The sequence below is a fragment of the Castor canadensis genome, chromosome X (assembly GCF_047511655.1).
Source record: "Castor canadensis chromosome X, mCasCan1.hap1v2, whole genome shotgun sequence".
In the NCBI taxonomy this organism is placed as follows: domain Eukaryota; kingdom Metazoa; phylum Chordata; class Mammalia; order Rodentia; family Castoridae; genus Castor; species Castor canadensis.
This window is the reverse complement of record NC_133405.1, coordinates 53,031,236-53,049,727: the sequence shown is the minus strand read 5'-3', so window position 1 is coordinate 53,049,727 and position 18,492 is coordinate 53,031,236. Positions and strand designations below refer to the sequence as shown.

Below are 18,492 nucleotides of genomic sequence, written 5' to 3'. Positions count from 1 at the left end.
TAGCTATACAGGGCATTGACTCACATTGATTTCCTGTGCGTGGGTGTTACCTTCTAGGTTAATTCTTTTTGATCTAACCTTTTCTCTAGTACCTGTTCCCCTTTTCCTATTGGCCTCAGTTGCTTTTAAGGTGTCTGCTTTAGTTTCTCTGCGTTAAGGGCAACAAATGCTAGCTAATTTTTTAGGTGTCTTACCTATCCTCACCCCGCCCTTGTGTGCTCTCGCTTTTATCATGTGCTCAAAGTCCAATCCCATTGTTGTGTTTGCCCTTGATCTAATGTCCACATATGAGGGAGAACATACGATTTTTGGTCTTTTGGGCCAGGCTAACCTCACTCAGAATGATGTTCTCCAATTCCATCCATTTACCAGCGAAGGATAACATTTCGTTCTTCTTCATGGCTGCATAAAATTCCATTGTATATAGATACCACATTTTCTTAATCCATTCGTCAGTAGTGGGGCATCTTGGCTGTTTCCATAACTTGGCTATTGTGAATAGTGCCGCAATAAACATGGGTGTGCAGGTGCCTCTGGAGTAACCTGTGTCACAGTCTTTTGGGTATATCCCCAAGAGTGGTATTGCTGGATCAAATGGTAGATCAATGTTTAGCTTTTTAAGTACCCTCCAGATTTTTTTCCAGAGTGGTTGTACTAGTTGACATTCCCAGCAACAGTGTAAGAGGGTTCCTTTTTCCCCACATCCTTGCCAACACCTGTTGTTGGTGGTGTTGCTAATGATGGCTATTCTAACAGGGGTGAGGTGGAATCTTAGTGTGGTTTTAATTTGCATTTCCTTTATTGCTAGAGATGGTGAGCATTTTTCATGTGTGTTTCGGCCATTTGAATTTCTTCTTTTGAGAAAGTTCTGTTTAGTTCACGTGTCCATTTCTTTATTGGTTCATTAGTTTTGGGAGAATTTAGTTTTTTAAGTTCCCTGTATAATCTGGTTATCAGTCCTTTGTCTGATGTGTAGTTGGCAAATATTTTCTCCCACTCTGTGGGTGTTCTCTTCAGTTTAGAGAGCATTTCTTTTGATGAACAGAAGCTTTTTAGTTTTATGAGGTCCCATTTATCTATGCTATCTCTTAGTTGCTGTGCTGCTGGGGTTTCGTTGAGAAAGTTCTTACCTATACCTACTAACTCCAGAGTATTTCCTACTCTTTCCTATATCAACTTTAGAGTTTGTGGTCTGATATTAAGATCCTTGATCCATTTGGAGTTAATATTGGTATAGGGTGATATACATGGATCTAACAGGGGTGATGTGGAATCTTAGCGTGGTTTTAATTTGCCTAATGCAGAAACTTTAAAGCAACTGGGGCCAATAGGAGAAGGGGACCAGGAACTAGAGAAAAGGTTAGCTCAAGAAGAATTAACTTAGAAGGTAACACACATGCACAGGAAATCAAAGAAAGTCAACTCCCTGTATAGCTATCCTTATCTCAACTAACAAAAACCCTGTTCCTTCCTATTATTGCTTATACTCTCTCTTCAACAAAATTAGAGATAAGGGCAAAATAGTTTCTGCCTGGTAGCGAGGGGGTGGGGGAGAGTGGGAGAGGATGGGGGGTAAGGGAGGCGGCTGGGGGAAGTGGGAGAAATGGCCCAAACATTGTATGAACATATGAATAAAAGAAATTTAAAAAAAAAGGAGGGAGGAATGTTTTGTACACACACACACACACACACACACACACACAGACACACAGACAGTCCTTGAAAAATCACAGAATAACTCTAGAGGGTACATATGAAAATGAGAAGATTAGTGACATCCGAAGGACTGACTAGGAGTCAGGAATAATAAAGACTTATTTTTCACTTTATATTCTTCTATATTATTTGGAATTCTTCTGCCATATACATACACATACTGTCTTATCAAAATAAAATATTTTCTTGCCTTTTTAAGGCCATGCTTACTGTTTTGCTCAGTATAAGTGTTAGCAGAATTCTAGATATGGTCTTAATCACCACACTTTAAAATTTATTGTTTTGTATAATGAATATTTCCATTTGATTCAAAATGAAATAACATAAAGAGGTACACAGTGAAGTCTCCTCACCCATGGCTCCCATGTTCCCAGTTCTCCCTGACTACAAATATTTATCAGTTTCTCTATCCACATATAAGCAATCACAAATATTCTTCTCATCCTTTTTTTTAAAAACAAAGATAGCTTACTACTATATAATCAATTCTCTACCTTGCTATTTCTACTTAGTAACATATCTCAGAACCAGTATCACAAGCCACAAAAACCTAGACTTGGACATCTTCAAAATTAAAAACTCTCAACTGAGCATGATGACTCATGCTTATACTTTAGATTGAGAGGATTGCAATTCAAGGTCAGCCTGGGCAAAAAGTTAGCAAGACCCCAGCATGGTAGCACAGGCTGTGAACCCCAGCTACACAGGGAAGTTCAAATAGGAGGGTCGCAGTGCAGGTCATCCTGGGCATAAAGCAAGACCTGGTCTCAAAAATAACCAACACAGAAAGGGCTGGGGGTGTGGCTCAAGTAGCAGTGCACCTGCATAGCAAGTGTATAGGCCCCGAGTTCAACCCCCAGTACTATCAAAAAAGAATTTAAAACATTTGTGCTTCAAAGGATACTATCAAAAAAAGTGAAAAGAGGGCTGGGAATGTATCTCAGTAGTAAAAAGTTGCCTAGCATGCATGAGGCCATGGATTTGATCCCCAGTACTGCAAAAAATGTGAAAAGACCACCACACAGAGTAAGAAAAAGGTTGCAAATCATATATCTGAAAAGGAACTTGTATCTGGAATATAGAAAGAACCCCCCCTTTTTTGCGGTACTGGAGCCTGAACTCAGGGCCTTCACCTTGAGCCACAAACTATTGCCCAGGCTGGCTTTGAACCACGATCCTCCTGATCTCTGCCTCAATAGAAGAAAGACAATGCAATTAAAAATGGGCATAAAATATGACTCTTGTGTAAATCTCTAAAAATTTACAAATAACCAATAAGAGTATGAAAAAAATGCTCACCATCATTTGCCATTGGGGAAATGAAAATCAAAACCACAATAAGATACCACTTCTCACCTTATCATGGCTATAGTAAGAAAGATAATAAGTCTGCACAGTGGCTCACGCCTGAAATCCTAGCCATTTATGAGATAGTTCAAGACTAGCCTGAGCAAAAAGTTCACAAGACCCCATCTCAACCAATAAAAACCTGGGCATGGTGGGACATACCTGTCACCCAGCTACCTGGGAAGCATAAACAAGAGGATCATTGTCCAGGCCTAAGAGCAAGACTCTATTAAAAAAATAATGAAAGCAAAAAGGACTGGGGGCCTGACTCAAGTGGTACAGTGCCTGCCTAGCAAATGCAAGGCCCTGAATTAAAAACCCAATACCACAAAAAAACAGTAACAAGGACTAGGGATGTAGTTCAGTGATAGAGTACTTGCCAAGCACGCATAAGGCCCTGGGTTTGACCCCCAGTACTGAAACAAAAGGTCAAGAACAAGAGTTGGTGAGGATAGAGAAATTGGAACTCTCATACACTGTCGGCAGAAATGTAAGATGGAGCAGCAGCTTTGAAAACAGATTGGAAGTTCCTCAAAAGGTTAAACTAGTAACCATGTGACCCAGCTGTTCCACTTCTAGGTATTTACCCAAGAGAAATGAAAACATGTTCACACAAAAACTTGCACATGAATGTTCATTGCAGCATTATTCATAAAAGCCAAAATGTAGAAACAACACAAATGACCATCAACAGATGAGTACATAAATAAAAGGTGGCATATCCATACAGTGGAATATTATTCCTTTCGAAGGCCAAAAAGGGAATGAAGTACTGCTACAAGATATAGCCTGGGTGAACCTTGAAAACATTTTGCTGAGTGAAAGAAGCAGATGCAAAGAACCACATAGTAAATGACTCAATTTAAATGAAATGTCCAGAATACACCAAACCATAGAGACAGAAAGTACCAAAGGTTGTCTAGGGCCAGAGGGCAGGGGTAGGGATAGGGAATAATTGTAAGAGGTGCAGGGTTTTATTTTGAAATGACAACACTCTGGAATTAGATAGTGGTGATGGCTCCACAAGTCTTAAAACATATCAAAGTTCATTTAATTGTCTACTTTAAATGGGTAAATTGTATGATTTATGAATTGTATCTCTACAAAGCTATTATGAAAATAGCATACCTTAGAGATTTTTCATTATCAGAAGTGTCTCATTTGAGTATATAGTATAGTTGATTTAATCAGTTCCCTTCTAATGAACTTTTAAAAATAGTTTTATATTTTTAAATTATCATACATTAATTCCAAACATGCGTACTGTATACTTTGAACAACTTCACCCTCCATTATCATCACATTGCCCCTCACACCTCCCTCCCCATCTTAATTTTTTCCCACCTGCTTTTTCAAATGGTGTTTGGTTGGCTTCATTCTCAATCAATCTCTCTCTCTCTCTCTCTCTCTCTCTCTCTCTCTATATATATATATATATATATATGTATGCAGTACACTTTCTCTTCACTCCTCAGTATGCTTTCCTTCCCCCCACCTCCCACTGATCCCCCAAGACCATACCCCTTTCACATTCATGTCCTATTATTATTATCATCATGACTCCACCACATCATCATTTTAAGTCTGGGTTCTACAAATGAGCAAGAACTTGTGATATCTGGCTTTTTAAGCCAAGCTGATGATTTTTTACAATATTTTATTTTTTACTGTTAAGATATTACAATAACCAACATTATATTTGTTATTTTACATGTGTAAATCTACAGGATAAAGCTTCATGAATGGAATTACTGAGTCAAAGGGTACGCATATGTTTATAAATTTAATCTATATTGCTAAGTTTCCCTCCAAAGGGATGATACCAATTTACATAGCATTAGTTCTTAATTGATAACAGCAACTCTTTAGAATTCCTATTCCCCATATTGGCAACAGTGCATTATTAAACTTTTGTACTTTTCCCGAAAGTGTATTGTTTTGGTTTTCTTTTTTTGAGACAGTCTCACTATGTAGCCCAGGCTGACCTCAAATTCACGATCCTCCCGCCTAAGACTCTAGGAAGTGCTAGGATCATAGGTGTGCACTACCACAAGTACATTTGCTGTACTTTGAATTTGTATTTTCATTGTCATAGCATCATTTCAGGGTTCTTAAACACATAATGTTTTCTTTTCATATCCTCTGCTCATTTTTCTACTGGGCAGTTGTCCTTTTTCTTATTAATTTTCAAGAGTTTGTTACAGACTAAGGAAAAGAGTCTTTGTGATATGAACTGCAATTTTTTCCTATTTGTTCCTTTTCTCCTCATTGCTTATGGTGATTTTCATCATGTACAAGTTACTGATTTTCAATAGTTTTATTCAGATATAATTCACATACCATGTAGATTACCCATTTACATAGTTCAGGGATTGTTAGTATATTCACAAGAGTCATGAATCTATCACCACAATTTTGGAACATTTTCATTAGCCCAAGAAAATTCCATGTACCTCTTTAGCAGTCACACCCATTTCTCCCCAAACCCCACACTAGCTGCAGGTAGCCACAAATCTACTTTCTGTTTCTATACATTTACCTATTCTAGACATTTCCTATAAATGGAATCATACAATATGTGGCCTTTGTGTCTGGCTTTTGATACCAGTCCCTTATAAATGATTTGCACATTTTCTTCTATTCCATGGGTTATCTTTTGACTTTCTCGATGGTATCATTTGCAGCACAAAAAACTTTTTTTGTTTTAATTTTGATTTTTTTTTGTCTTTGAGCTTTTAATGTATCTAAGAAGGCTTTGCCTAATTCAAGGTCATGAAGATTTAAAATCTATGATTTCTTCTAAGAGGCCTATAGTTTCTGCTCTTACATTTAGTTCTAAGCTACATTTTGAATTCATTTCTATATATGGTGTAATGAAGGGAGAAGTTACAATCATGCCTCATAGAGACGTTTCGGGCAATGAAAGAATGCATATATAACAGTGGTCCCCTAAGATTATATCACAGAGTAACATCTTAGCCATTTTTCTTTGTGTAAGTACACTCTATGATATTCACATAATTACAAAATCAGGTAATGACTCATTTCTCAGAACACATCCTCTAGGGCTGGTGGAATGGCTTAACTGGTAGAGTGCCTTCCTAGCAAGCGTGAAATTCTGAGTTCAAACCCCAGTACCACCCACACACAAAAAAGAATACATTCTCTAGTTAGGCAAAGCATGACTATATTTTTATGTAGTCAAATTTAACAAGAATTTATTAGATGGCTTCTGAATTTCCAGTTATGTCTGTACACCAAGACACAAAGAAATTCTATGATTTCCTAAGGTATAATTATGGTTTCCTTTTTCACATTAAAACCTTCAACCTATTTATAAATTATCCTAATTTACACTGTGAGACAGAGATTCAACTTTTTTGCCATAGCTACGCAATTGTCCACCACCATTTGCTGAGTAGTCCACCTCTTCTCCACTGCTTTGTGATGGCACTTTTATCACATATTTTAAAAAGCTATACAATAAAAACTTAAGACAGGTGGAAGAGGAAATGTGCAAAACTAGACAAGCAAATGAGACTATGAAAATATCTAAGCCTATCTTTTTTTTTTTTTGGCAGTACTGGAGTTTGAACTCAGGACCTCAAAGCTGCTAGGTAGACCCTCTATCACTTGAGCTACTCTGCTAGCCCTAAAGTCTGGTGTTTTTATTTTGGGTAGGAAAAGCTCTTTAACAATTTTATCAATTTTTCTCCATGGTCACTATTCTGTTTAGGTTACTCTATTTTGTGTAAGTAACATTAGCCATTTGTATTTTCCCACAAAAATCATCCATTTCATTTAGATTTTCAAATGTCTTTAGAGGAAGTTGTTCAAAGACTTTCTTATCATTTAAAAAAATTCTTTATATCTGTCATTATGCTGCTTTTCTGATTTATGACTTTATGTTTTAACATTTCACCCCTTATATTCTTGATTAGGTTTATCTATTTTATTTCTTTCTTTCTTTATTTTTTTGCAGTACTAGGGAGCCATGCCTCCAGTCCTTTTTGTTCAGGTTATTTTGGAGACAGGGTTGGTCTCACTTTTTGCCCAGACTGTGATTCTCCTATTTAAAGCTTCCTGCCATCACGGGAATAACAAGCACACACCACCATATCCATCTATTGGCTGAGACAGGGTCTTGCTAACTTTTGGCCCCGGCTGACCTCAAATCACAACCCTCCTGGTCTCATCCAGGATTATAGGCATAAGCCACTGGCACCCAGCTTTATTTCTTCTTTTATTAACACTTTATGATTTATGTATCAAGTCTTACAGAATTTTGCTTTAAAGTTCATGAATTTATGGATTTTAATCATTATTTTTATTTGAGATTGGGCTCTTGTTATGTAGTTCCAGGCTGGTATCATTTCCAGGCCAGTTTCAGGCTGGCCTGGAACTCACAATGTAGCCTTGGACTCTTGATCCTCTTGCCTCAGCCTCCTGAGTGCTGGGATTATAGGCACGAACCACCACACCTGCCTTTTTTTCTTTCTTTGTTTTGGGTGATACGAGGTTTGAACTCAGGGTCTTGCACTTGCTAAGGTGTTCTACCACTAAATCATGCCCCTCCCTGGCCCTTAACATCTGGTTTTTTAATCATTATTGATTAAAAGTTTATTGTTCTTTTTCCAGCTCACTGACTTGAAAGCTCAATTCGTTTAGTTTTTAAAAAACTAACAAATAATCATATACATTTACTTTTAATTCTCACCGATTTCATTCAGGTATAGCATCTGTACTTTATATCTGCTGATGTTATTTGAATGTTACAAAGAAATTATATTATTTATATTAAAAAGAGAGAAATTACAAAAAGAAAACATGTAAAGATTCAAAATAGCTAAGGCCAGAATTTGAGTGAAGTGAGAGGTGCTCACATTGGGTAAAAAATTTAATAGACTGATAAAAACTTTAGTAATAAAAACAAATAATACTTTGATGCAATATATTATCATATTGGAAAACTATAGTCTACAGACTAGTTACCTGCTTTTATAAATAAAGTTTTATTGAAACCCAATATAAGGGTTAGAGTAATGCAGCTAAGCAGGGTTTTTCAAGTGCAGGGGAAGATTCCCATCTCTTAAAATCTTTTGGGATTAACATATAATAACTGCACATATTTATGGGGTATAGTACAATATTTCAGTCCATGTATACAATGTGTACTGGTCAAATCAGGGTAATTAATGTTTCCATCTCCTTATCATTACTTTGTATTTGGAGCCTTCAAGCTCCTCTCTTGTAGTTAGTCATAAAGTATATAATTGGGTACTGTGAACTATAGCTCTCCCATTGTGCTGTAGAACACCAGAAGTTATTCCTTCTAGCTGTGTTTGGGTACCTGTTTTATGCAACTTCACACTATGCCCCCTCAACCCCAGCCTTCCCAGAACATCTGAATGGCAAAGTGAAGAGACCCACCTACAGGATGGGAGAAAATATTTGCAAACTATTCCTCTAACAAAAGATTAATAATTGAGACTATGTAAGGAATTTAAGAAACTCAGTAACAAAAAATAATCCAATTAAAATGAAAAAACAAAATGAATAGAAACTTCTAAAAAAAAAGAGAAATTCAAATGGCCAACAAATTTATTTTAAAATGCTCAAGGGGCTGGGGATGTAGCTGAGTGGTTAAGTGTTTGCCTAGCATGCATGAGACCCTGGGTTCAATCCTCAGTATCACACACACACACACACACACAAAACCCCTCAATATCATGAGCTGTCAAGGAAATGCCAAATTACAATGAGAAAAAAATAATTTAAAAATTTAAAAAATCTTTAAAAACCACAACGAAGGGCTAGGGGCATGGCTCAAATGGTAGAGTGCCTACCCAGTAAGCACAAGGCCCTGATTTCAATCCCCAGTACTAAAACACACGTATACAATGAGATGTCATCTCATCCCACTTAGAATGGCTATTATGAAAGAGACAAAAATAATATGCTGGTGAGGACATGGAGAAAAGCCAACTCTTAAACACAGTTGGTGGGAACATACAGCTACTATGAAATATAGTATGGAGGTTTCTCAAAAACTAAAAATATATCTACATATGATCCAGCTATTCAACTTCTAGGTATATAGCCAAAGGAAATTAAACAGCACATACAGATAACAGCACAAATGTTTACTGCTACACTACTCACAATATCTAAGATATGGAATCAACTAATCTGTCCATCAATGAATGAATGAATAAAAAATATGTGGTTTTGGGGCTAGGGAAGTGGCATAGTGGTAGAGCACTTGCCTAGTACATGTGAGACCCTGGGTTCAATCCCCACCACCACATACACAAAAAATAACATGTGGTCTATATGTGATGGAACATTATTTAGCCATAAAAAATGATGGCCTATCATTTGCAGCAAAATGATAGAAATGGAGGACATTACGTTAAGTGAAATAAGTCAGACACAGAAAGACAAATAGCTCATATTATCCTATATGTGGACACTTAAAGTTAATCAGACCCCATCTTTCAAAAAATTAACATTTTGCTCATCATAATTTTGGAGAGTTAACTGTGATCTTTTTAAATACTGCATTAAAAATTTAAGGACTGGGGGAATGGCTTAAGTGATACGGCACTTGCCTAGCAAGTATGAGGCCCAGAGTTCAATCCCTAGAACCACAAAAGAAAAACACCTTGAAAAAAATTTATATTGATCATTGAAATATTTGGTACCCTCTTAAAATTCTGTATCCAAAGTTAATACCTAACTTGCCTCACCCTAGACCTGGCACTGTAATTGACTCTTGTAGCTAGTATAGTATTTTTTCTTTTTCTTTACGCTTCTCTACATTTTCCAAATTTTGCACAATAAGCATGGATTACTTTGATAACTGGAAAAAGTAATTTTTAAAAAAGTAAAAAATAAAAAGAAGACAAGACTCACTCAATGATGTTCCTTGTGGTTTCACCATGGGGCTTGCAGGAGACAAAAACTAGCGTATGGATGGCCCTACAGTTTCGAATGGCTCGAACCACCTGGTAATCTGAAAGAATAAATACCATCATTAATATAATTAACCTATAATGGTCCCTGTTATCACAAACTCCTAACTGACCAGCACTTTAGATTGGTTAGGAATAGAGGAGAAGCTGATTCAGGGCTAGCCCACCGGGCCCTCTTAGCATGGTGTGGGAATAAGGAAGCAAAGCTGGAGGACATCACTGGGGACAGCCAAGTAGCCACTCTTCCTTACGCAGTCCAGCACGGGCTGGGTTCACCACAGCAACAATTAATCGCCCATCTTCCTTGGACTTTAACAGCCATGGTAAAATCTTCTCTGCTCTACCAGTGTGAAATTCACAGTTGGTGATACCTATGGAAGAGAAGCCCACGTGACATAACTGGACGCAGCCCAGCAAGGGGGAAGAAATGTGTTAAGAGACAGGGCTCTGCCATTTTCCCTTTGGCTCTAGCAGACTCCTGAATAACAATGAAGGAAACACTTTTGAACCTGCTTCACTTTTTCCAAAGTACTTTCCCTTGGAACACTTCAGTAAGCCTTGCAGCTTGAATGTCTAGATATATAGCATGTAAGTACCTCTACCAAGATAAGAACCTTGACTTTTACTCAAGGGCTCTTCCTGCTGTGTCAGAAGTTTTCGTTCAGTGCTTCAACACATGGTTTTATTTGAAGAAAATATAGGTCTGAAACCTATTGTATTTCGGTTATGATGCTTTGGGAGTCTAATGTCAAGAAGATGCTTCAATCCTGTTCAAAGTTTTACCACTTCCCTTCCTATCAACTAGGCTTGTTCCTTCTGAATAGAAAAAAAATGTCATTGGGACTTTTTCAAGACAACCATCAGGACCCAACTCTGACTACTCTAGAACCCAGCCTCCCCTATGGTCAGAGATACAGTAGTTCCCCCTTCCCATACAACCCTTTCTGTAACACAGAAGCAAATGCATCTCTTTTTTGTTTGTTCATTTGTTTGTTTATTATGGTGCTGGGGATGGAACCCAGGGCCTTGCACATAGTGGGCAAGGGCTCTACCTGAGTCATACCCCAGTCCCTCAACTGCATCTCTTAATTTCTCTCCAGACTGTGATCTGTGTACCATTGAAGGCTGCAGTCCACCTGGCATCCTCTACTGCCTGCTCCACCAACTCAATCCCAAGGACCTGGGATACATGCTGAGCCAGAGAAAGACCAATCACACCTGGAGAAATAAGAGAGAATAAGAGGAGGGTACCAATACCACCATCCTCCCCATCTACCCTTCAAGGACCCTGAGTTCTGGGTAGATGGCATTTGAGAACTAGGCAGCATGCAGATTCTTCCTTCGGCTGCCACTTGCCAGTTCCACAGCAGATGTCAAGGAGGATGGTATTAGAGTCCACTCCACTCAGTTCCCTCACGGTCTGATAGAGCATCTCTGCACCAGCAGTGTTGATCTGGAAAAAGGCATCTGGAGAGATACGGACCTTTAAGCCCAGGAGATCTTCAAAGATGTGGGGTTCCCCAAACAGGAGCTGGTAGGGAGATTGTTGATGGCTGCAACGGGTCATGGTGCTGGAAAAGAGTAAGGGAAGAAAGCATTCTAGAATAGCAGACCAGTTGATCTCTAGTGCTTGGCTGGAAGGGGAAGACCCAGCACCTCGGCTAGAAGACACAGCTTCCTTGCCATGGCTCTGAGCACTCTGGAGGAGTTCCCTTCTCAAGAGATGGAGGCACATGCACCCTCACTTTTCCATTCTGGCCTGGGTTCCTAGATGTGGCTGGTATATGAGAGTCAGGTCTAATAAGTCCAGAGCCTCTGCAGTTAGCAGCCCTGCACAGCAATCCACAAACTCAGGCTATGAGGCTATGGCCAGCCAGTAGGCTCCTGTTTGCTATTTGGCCGCCCCAGGTTTACCTTTCCTGGAAATAAAGTGAGGTCAAGTCACAGACTGCTCCTGGGCCTTTGATGAAAAACTCCTTTATAGTCTCCTTCTGAACACAGAGCTCCTCCTGCCCAGACCACAAAATCAGGAGTCAAGCAAAGGCTTATCTCTGACAAACTTTCTCTCCAAGCTCTATATTAATCACCCTGAAGTATCAGAAAAGAAGACACATTTCTCAAATTCTATTATAAATAACGTAAAGCAACATTCTGCAGGAAAAAAAAAACATGTTATTTTCACATTTCAGTAGAAGCACGGCTTGGCGTTCAGTTTTTGACAAATCCTATACAATAGATTTGGTACTTTCTCTAGTTTGAACCACTAATAGCTCTCAAAAGAAAGTGTGAGTTATTCTTGTAAACAAGGAGCTAAACTAAGCTCTGTCCCATCACGCAGAGGCAATAACCTTTCAATTTCCTTCATACTTCTCCACTTCAGCTATCCTAACCACCCACCCAAACACTACCTCAAAAGACATGAGTCCTAGGAAAATAAAAGAGGGGGCACAGGAAAGAATGAGCATGGTAACTCCTTTTGTTGAATCCAGAACATTTTAAAACCTCTTACAACATTACAAAAAGCCTAAGCATTAGTGTGGCACACAGATACAGGGCAATAAATCATGTTTGAACTTAAGAGTTAAAAATACCAGGCCAGGAATCAAAGAACCTGCACTCAAATCCTAGGTTGGCTGTTAACTGGCACTTTAACTTTGTATATTTCTCCGCCTCCATTTGCTCATCTGTAAAATAAGGGTGACAATATCCCTGTTTCTCCTGTCTACTCCACAGTTAGTTGAGATGATCACCTAAGTACAGGGATGTTTTAATATTGGAATAGTTAAAAGCTCTGAGTGCATTATAAATGTACAACATAATCTGGAAGGCTGCTGTGCTCACCACTATACCACCAATGCATCAGTTTGTGTAGATCATAAAATTCTGATATTCTAATCTCCTCAGAATTGACATTTGGATTCACTCAAGTACCTACTACTATGGACAAAGTTCTTGTGAAAATACTTGGGAGTTCTTGTATGGTAATTAGCTTGGTAACCTAGCCATGCTCTCTGTGGTTTGGTTATGCCGGCAATTATGATTACACAGTATTCCTACCCTCTTCTCCTCACCCCCAAACCCTCCCCCTAACCTACACAAGTTTTCTGTGCATGTGTAGTTTCTGCTATCTGCACTAAAACTTCCAAAAACCAACTGTACCATAGTAATGGGGTTGCTACAGAAGCTGCCCCTTATCCTGTGAGGCTCACCTGACTTAATTGCTGGGGATGGAAAGTGATGATTGCCATTGTGTGTCCTTGGCTATTGGTGTGGACTGTCAGCTCACGCCAGTATCCACCTTCATGAAACACAAGGCAGGGTTCCATCGGAGACTGTCGAAGGAATATTTCATAGTACTAAAAAGAAAATAAGGGGTTGGAGATTTAGCTCAGTGGAAGAGTGCTTGCCTGGCAAGTGTAAGGCCCTGAGTTCGGTCCCCAGCACCGGAAAAAAAAGGAAAAAAAAAAAAAAAACAAAATCCTTTCTCATCTAAAAAGAAAATAATATTACTACACAGGCAAAACTTACAATGCCACAGCTGATTATACATGCTAGGTGAGTGTTTGGGTCTTATTGTAGTTCCTCAAAAATTTAATATTGAAACTTTTACCTAAATACCTCAGAATATGATTGTATTTAAGAGAGGGCCTTTAAAGAGGTGATTGAAGTAGACAGGCTAGTGGTACATGCCTGTAATACCAACACTAGGGAGGCTGAGGCAGAAAGATCACAAGTTCTAGGCCAGATTGGGCTACCAACAAGACCCTATCTAAAATAAAATAATCAAGTTAAAAGGAGCCACTAACTAGGTCTTAATCCAATCTGACCTATGTCCTCATAAAAGGAAATCTGAGCTATGCATGGTGGCTGACACCCGTAATCCCTATTACTCAGAGAGTGGAGGCAGAAGGATCACCAATTCAAAACCAGCCCAGACAAAGGTAGTGAGATCTTGTCTCAAAAAAACAAAACAGAGCCAGGCACCAGTGGCTCACGCCTATAATCCTAGCTACTTGGGAGGCTGAGATCAGGAGGATTGCAGTTCGAGGCCAACCCAGGCAAATACTTTTCAAGACCTCATCTCCAAAATAACCAAAGAAAAATGGACTGGAGTTATGGCTCAAGGAGTAGATTGCCTGCTTAGCAAGTGTGAGGACCTGAATTCAAACCCCAGTCCCGCCAAACAAACAAACAAACAAAAATAGAGCTGGCTGCACTGGCTCACACATGTAATCCTAGCTACTTTGGAGGCAGAGACCAGGAGGATTGTGATTAGAAGCCAGTCCGTACGAAAAGTTTAAGAGACCCCATCTCAATAAATCAAAGGTGGGCATAGTGACATGTGCCTGTCATCCAAGCTACACAGAAAATATAAAGAGGAGGATCTTGGTCCAGCCCAGCCTAGCCCAGGCATAAATGGGCCAGAGTATTCAAAAAATACCTAAAGCAAAAAGTACCAGAGGTATGGCTCAAGTGGTAAAATGCCTACCTAGCAAGTGAAAGGCCCTGAATTCAAACACCACTATAGCCAAAATAAATTTTAAAAAGGGCTTGGGGTGCAGCTAAAGTGGTAGATTAGACCTTGGGCTCAATCCTCAGAATCCCACCCCCAAAAAAAGGAAATCCGGAAACACAGTGAGAACCGAGGATAAGCATGCACAGAGAAAAGACCATGTGGAGGCACAGCAAAAAGATTGCCATCTGCCTCAGAAAACACCAAACCTGCTAAGACCCTGATCTTAAACTTCCAGCCTTCAGACAGTGAGGAAATAAATTTCTATTGTTTAAGCCACCCAGTCTGCAGTATTTAGCTCTGGCAGCCCTAGCAGAATAAAACAGTGATGTACAAAGCATGATTCCTGCCCTGTGATCTTATAGCAGATACTATCCATTGTGTTCTAAACTGTAAGCTCCATGAAGGCTTAGTGATGCATCCTCAGTCTGACACATAAAAATGTTCAATAAATATTTTTGGAAATGGTGTGAATGAATGAAAATGCAAGGTATTCAGATGCACAATCTCAACTTATTTTAGATATAATAAAAAATACAACTTTGCAAGTGTGAAGCCCTGAGTTCAAACTCCAGTTCCACAAAAAAAAAAAAAATACAGTAAGTTTCCATTTCTGTGAATTCTTCCTGACTGCAATTCCTTACATCTTACTAGGCTGCTATGATTCATTCTTACTTCTAACTTCCTGATGTAAGCGTATCAATTCTGTATCACATAACCAGGTGCCAACTACCCTATACCTTAGTCAGATCCCCCATTTCTTCCTGGTGAATACAAGTCAAATGCAGTCCTAATTAAGTTGTTGTAATCTCAAAAATCCTTAAAACCAAACAAAAGACACATGCTACAACAACAGGACACAGCCTGATTTACTTGGTTCTTTTGTTTTCATAATGCATGCAATCTGGGGTCCAGTTAGGGATTTGTTTGGGGCTGGTTTGTTTTTGGTGGGGGGGAATACTGAGAAAAGAACCAGGGGCCTTGTGGATGGTAGGCAAGTGCTCTACCCCTGAGCTATACCTCAAGCCTTTAAGGCTACTGCATTTTCAGACAAACTTCAGAATATGCAGGGAAGGGAAAGTTATACCAAAAAATAGTGCTACCTGATTCCAGTTAAAGCTGTATATGATCACTTGCTATAATGTCATATAAATGCAATAGAATATGTTTGACCACACTAAACATGCTGGGTTTTTTTTAAATTCTAAGGTTAGTGATTTAAATAAAGATTGATTCAACTAACTTACTGGCTGGTTAGAAAGGAATGCTTTTTAGAAGCAAGATTCAAATATCACAGAAGTCCTGGAAGGATGATAACTAAAACACTGAGCCTGACTTGGAAGATAATAGCTAAGAAAATAAGAAACACAGCCTCTTTCACTGTATGACCAAAGGCCTTGATTTCTTCATTGTAAAATGGAGCAGACTCCCATCCTTAGGGCCCTTCTGATTAAAACAGAATATTCCTCTTAAAATTTTTACAAAAATAAAGTAAAATAGAGGAATAAGAAAAGGCATAAGCTTATTCAAGCTCATTATTCTGTGAGTATTATCATTCTCATGTCTCATCACTAGATTATTCTATAATACACAAGCATGCTTTTACTCTCTCACTTTAAGAAAAAAAAGGAACCTTCTTAAACCCAGGGTACCCACTAGGAACTGCTGTTTCTCTGTTCCTCACATGAACTGGATATGTTTACTTTCTGCAATTTTTTTCCTTCTATTCACCCACTTGAATCAGGTTCCCACTACTCCATCAAAACAGCTTGCATAGCCAGGCACTGGTGGCTCACACCTGTAATCCTAGCTACTTGAGAGGCTATCAGAAGGATCAAGGTTTAAGGGCAGCTCAGGCAAATAATTCGTGAGACCCGCCCCCCTATCTCCAAAATAACCAGAGAAAAATGAACTGGGGGTGTGGCTCAAGCCTGCTTTGCAAGCATGAAGCCTTGCATTCAAACTCCAGTATCACCCAAAAAAGAAGGAAAAAAAGCTCCCATTAAGATCAACAACTATTTCCTTGTCACGAAGTCCAATGGTCAATTTTTAGCCATCGCCTTGTTTATTAGCAATATTGGGCATAGGTGATGAGTCACTCCTGACTTTCTTCACTTAGCTTCCTTCCAGGATACCATACTCTCCTGCTTCTGGTGACCCACTGGCTGCTCCTTCTCAGTCCCCTTTACTGACTTGTCCTCTTTTCCCTGACTTCTTAAAATGGAAGTGTCCAGTGGTCAGTCCCTGCTCCTGTTCTTTTTTCTATCTATACTCACCCCCTTGGTGGTCTTTTCCCAGTATTATAATTTTAAATAACATCTACACGCTAACATCTGAATTTCTCACTCTGGAACCCCAGATTAATACAGTCATGTGCCACATAATGATGTTTTGGTTGATAGTGGTTTTATAAGATTATAATGAAGTCAGGCACCTGTGGCTCATGCCTACAATCTTAGCTACTTGGGAGGTTGAGGTCAGGAGGATCATGGTTCGAGGCCAGCCTGAGCAAATAGTTTGAGAAAACCCCATCTCCAAAATAACTAGAGCAAAATGGACTGGAGGTGTGGCTCAAGTGATAGAGTGCCTGCTTTGCAAGTGTGAAGCCTTAAGTTCAAATCCCAGTCCCAAAAAAGGAAAAAGAGTATAATGAAGCTGAAGATCCCTATCTCTTACTGATGTCATAGTCATCTCCTCTGTATTGTCATAGCACAGTGCATTATTCATGTGCTTGTGGTGATGCTGGTATAAACAAACCAACTGTGTGCTGCTGGTCATATGGAAGTATGTCACATGCAATTATGTACAATACATAATATTCGATAATAAACAACTGCTACTGATTTATGTATTTACTATACCATACTTTTTATTGTTATACTCCTTCTATATAAATATAAATACACACACACACACACACACATATATAAAGCAAGTTTACTATAAAACATTATGCTGAACTACACTGGCAGCAGCCTCACAGATCTCATGCTTACTGGATCTCCTGATGGTATCATTTTCCCTTGTACTTGAGTTAATCTTGTGTTATTTTGTTCTTCCTGGCCCTACGAGCAGTAGACTATACCATGCATCTATACTATACCATGTATGAGTATAGTATATACTATATTTGTATGAGTACACGTTATGATGTTTGGACAACAATGAAATCACTTAATAACTCATTTCTCAGAACCTAACCCTGTCATTAAATGATGCATAACTGTATATCCAACTGCCAACTTAACATATCCACTCAGATGTCTAACAGGCATCTCAAAAGCAATGTGTCCAAAACTGAACTAATAAATCTGCTGTGCCAGTCTTTCCTATCTCAGTTGATAGTAATTATGATTCCACTTGATCCACCCAAGCACGTAGAATCATTTTTTCTCTCCTCCCTCTCCCTCCCTCCACATTCTGGTAGTACTGGGGGTTGAACTGAGGGCCTCACGCATGCTAGACAGGCGCTCTACCACTTCAGCCACCCCAGCCCTTTCTGTGTTGGTTATTTTTTAGATAGGGTCTTGCTTTATGCTCAGGCTGGCCTGGACCATGATCCTGCTATTTGTGCTTCCCTATGTAGCTGAGGATGACAGGCATATGCCACTGTGCCCAGCCATGGTTGAGATGGAGTCTCATGAACTTTTTGCCTAGGCTGGCCTCAAACCATAATCCTCCTGATCTCTGCCTCCTGAGTAGCTAGGATTACAGGCTTAAGCCACCACACCGGGCCATCCTTTCTTTCTCTTATACCCCTCATTCGACCGATTAGGAAATCCTGTTGTTCAATCTTTAATTTCTATCCACCTTCACTGCTACCATTGATCTGTATCATCTCTCACCCAGATTCTACAACAGCCTCCTAATCAGTCTCCCTGCTTCCACCTTCCTCCAGTATTCCACTTTCAGCATCACAACCTAAGTGATCTTGTTAAATAC

The 18,492-nt window shown here is 39.2% G+C and overlaps 1 protein-coding gene across 13 annotated transcripts in view; it reads right to left on the bottom strand.

Annotated features, from left to right (window-relative positions):
* LOC109700868 (XK-related protein 2) overlaps positions 1-18,492 on the bottom strand; it is a 127,875-nt gene that overhangs the window by 91,240 nt on the left and 18,143 nt on the right. For 12 of the 13 annotated variants that reach the window (XM_074063693.1, XM_074063688.1, XM_074063694.1 and 9 more), the window contains 6 exons: positions 13,247-13,393; positions 11,952-12,046; positions 11,394-11,608; positions 11,154-11,255; positions 10,289-10,408; positions 9,979-10,078 (listed from right to left, as the gene is read on the bottom strand). In XM_074063693.1, the coding sequence (XP_073919794.1) occupies positions 9,979-10,078; positions 10,289-10,408; positions 11,154-11,255; positions 11,394-11,608; positions 11,952-12,046; positions 13,247-13,393 (779 nt within the window). Of the gene's footprint in view, positions 1-9,978; positions 10,079-10,288; positions 10,409-11,153; positions 11,256-11,393; positions 11,609-11,951; positions 12,047-13,246; positions 13,394-18,492 lie in introns of those variants that run through there. The other variant, XM_074063700.1, reaches the window with a different exon arrangement.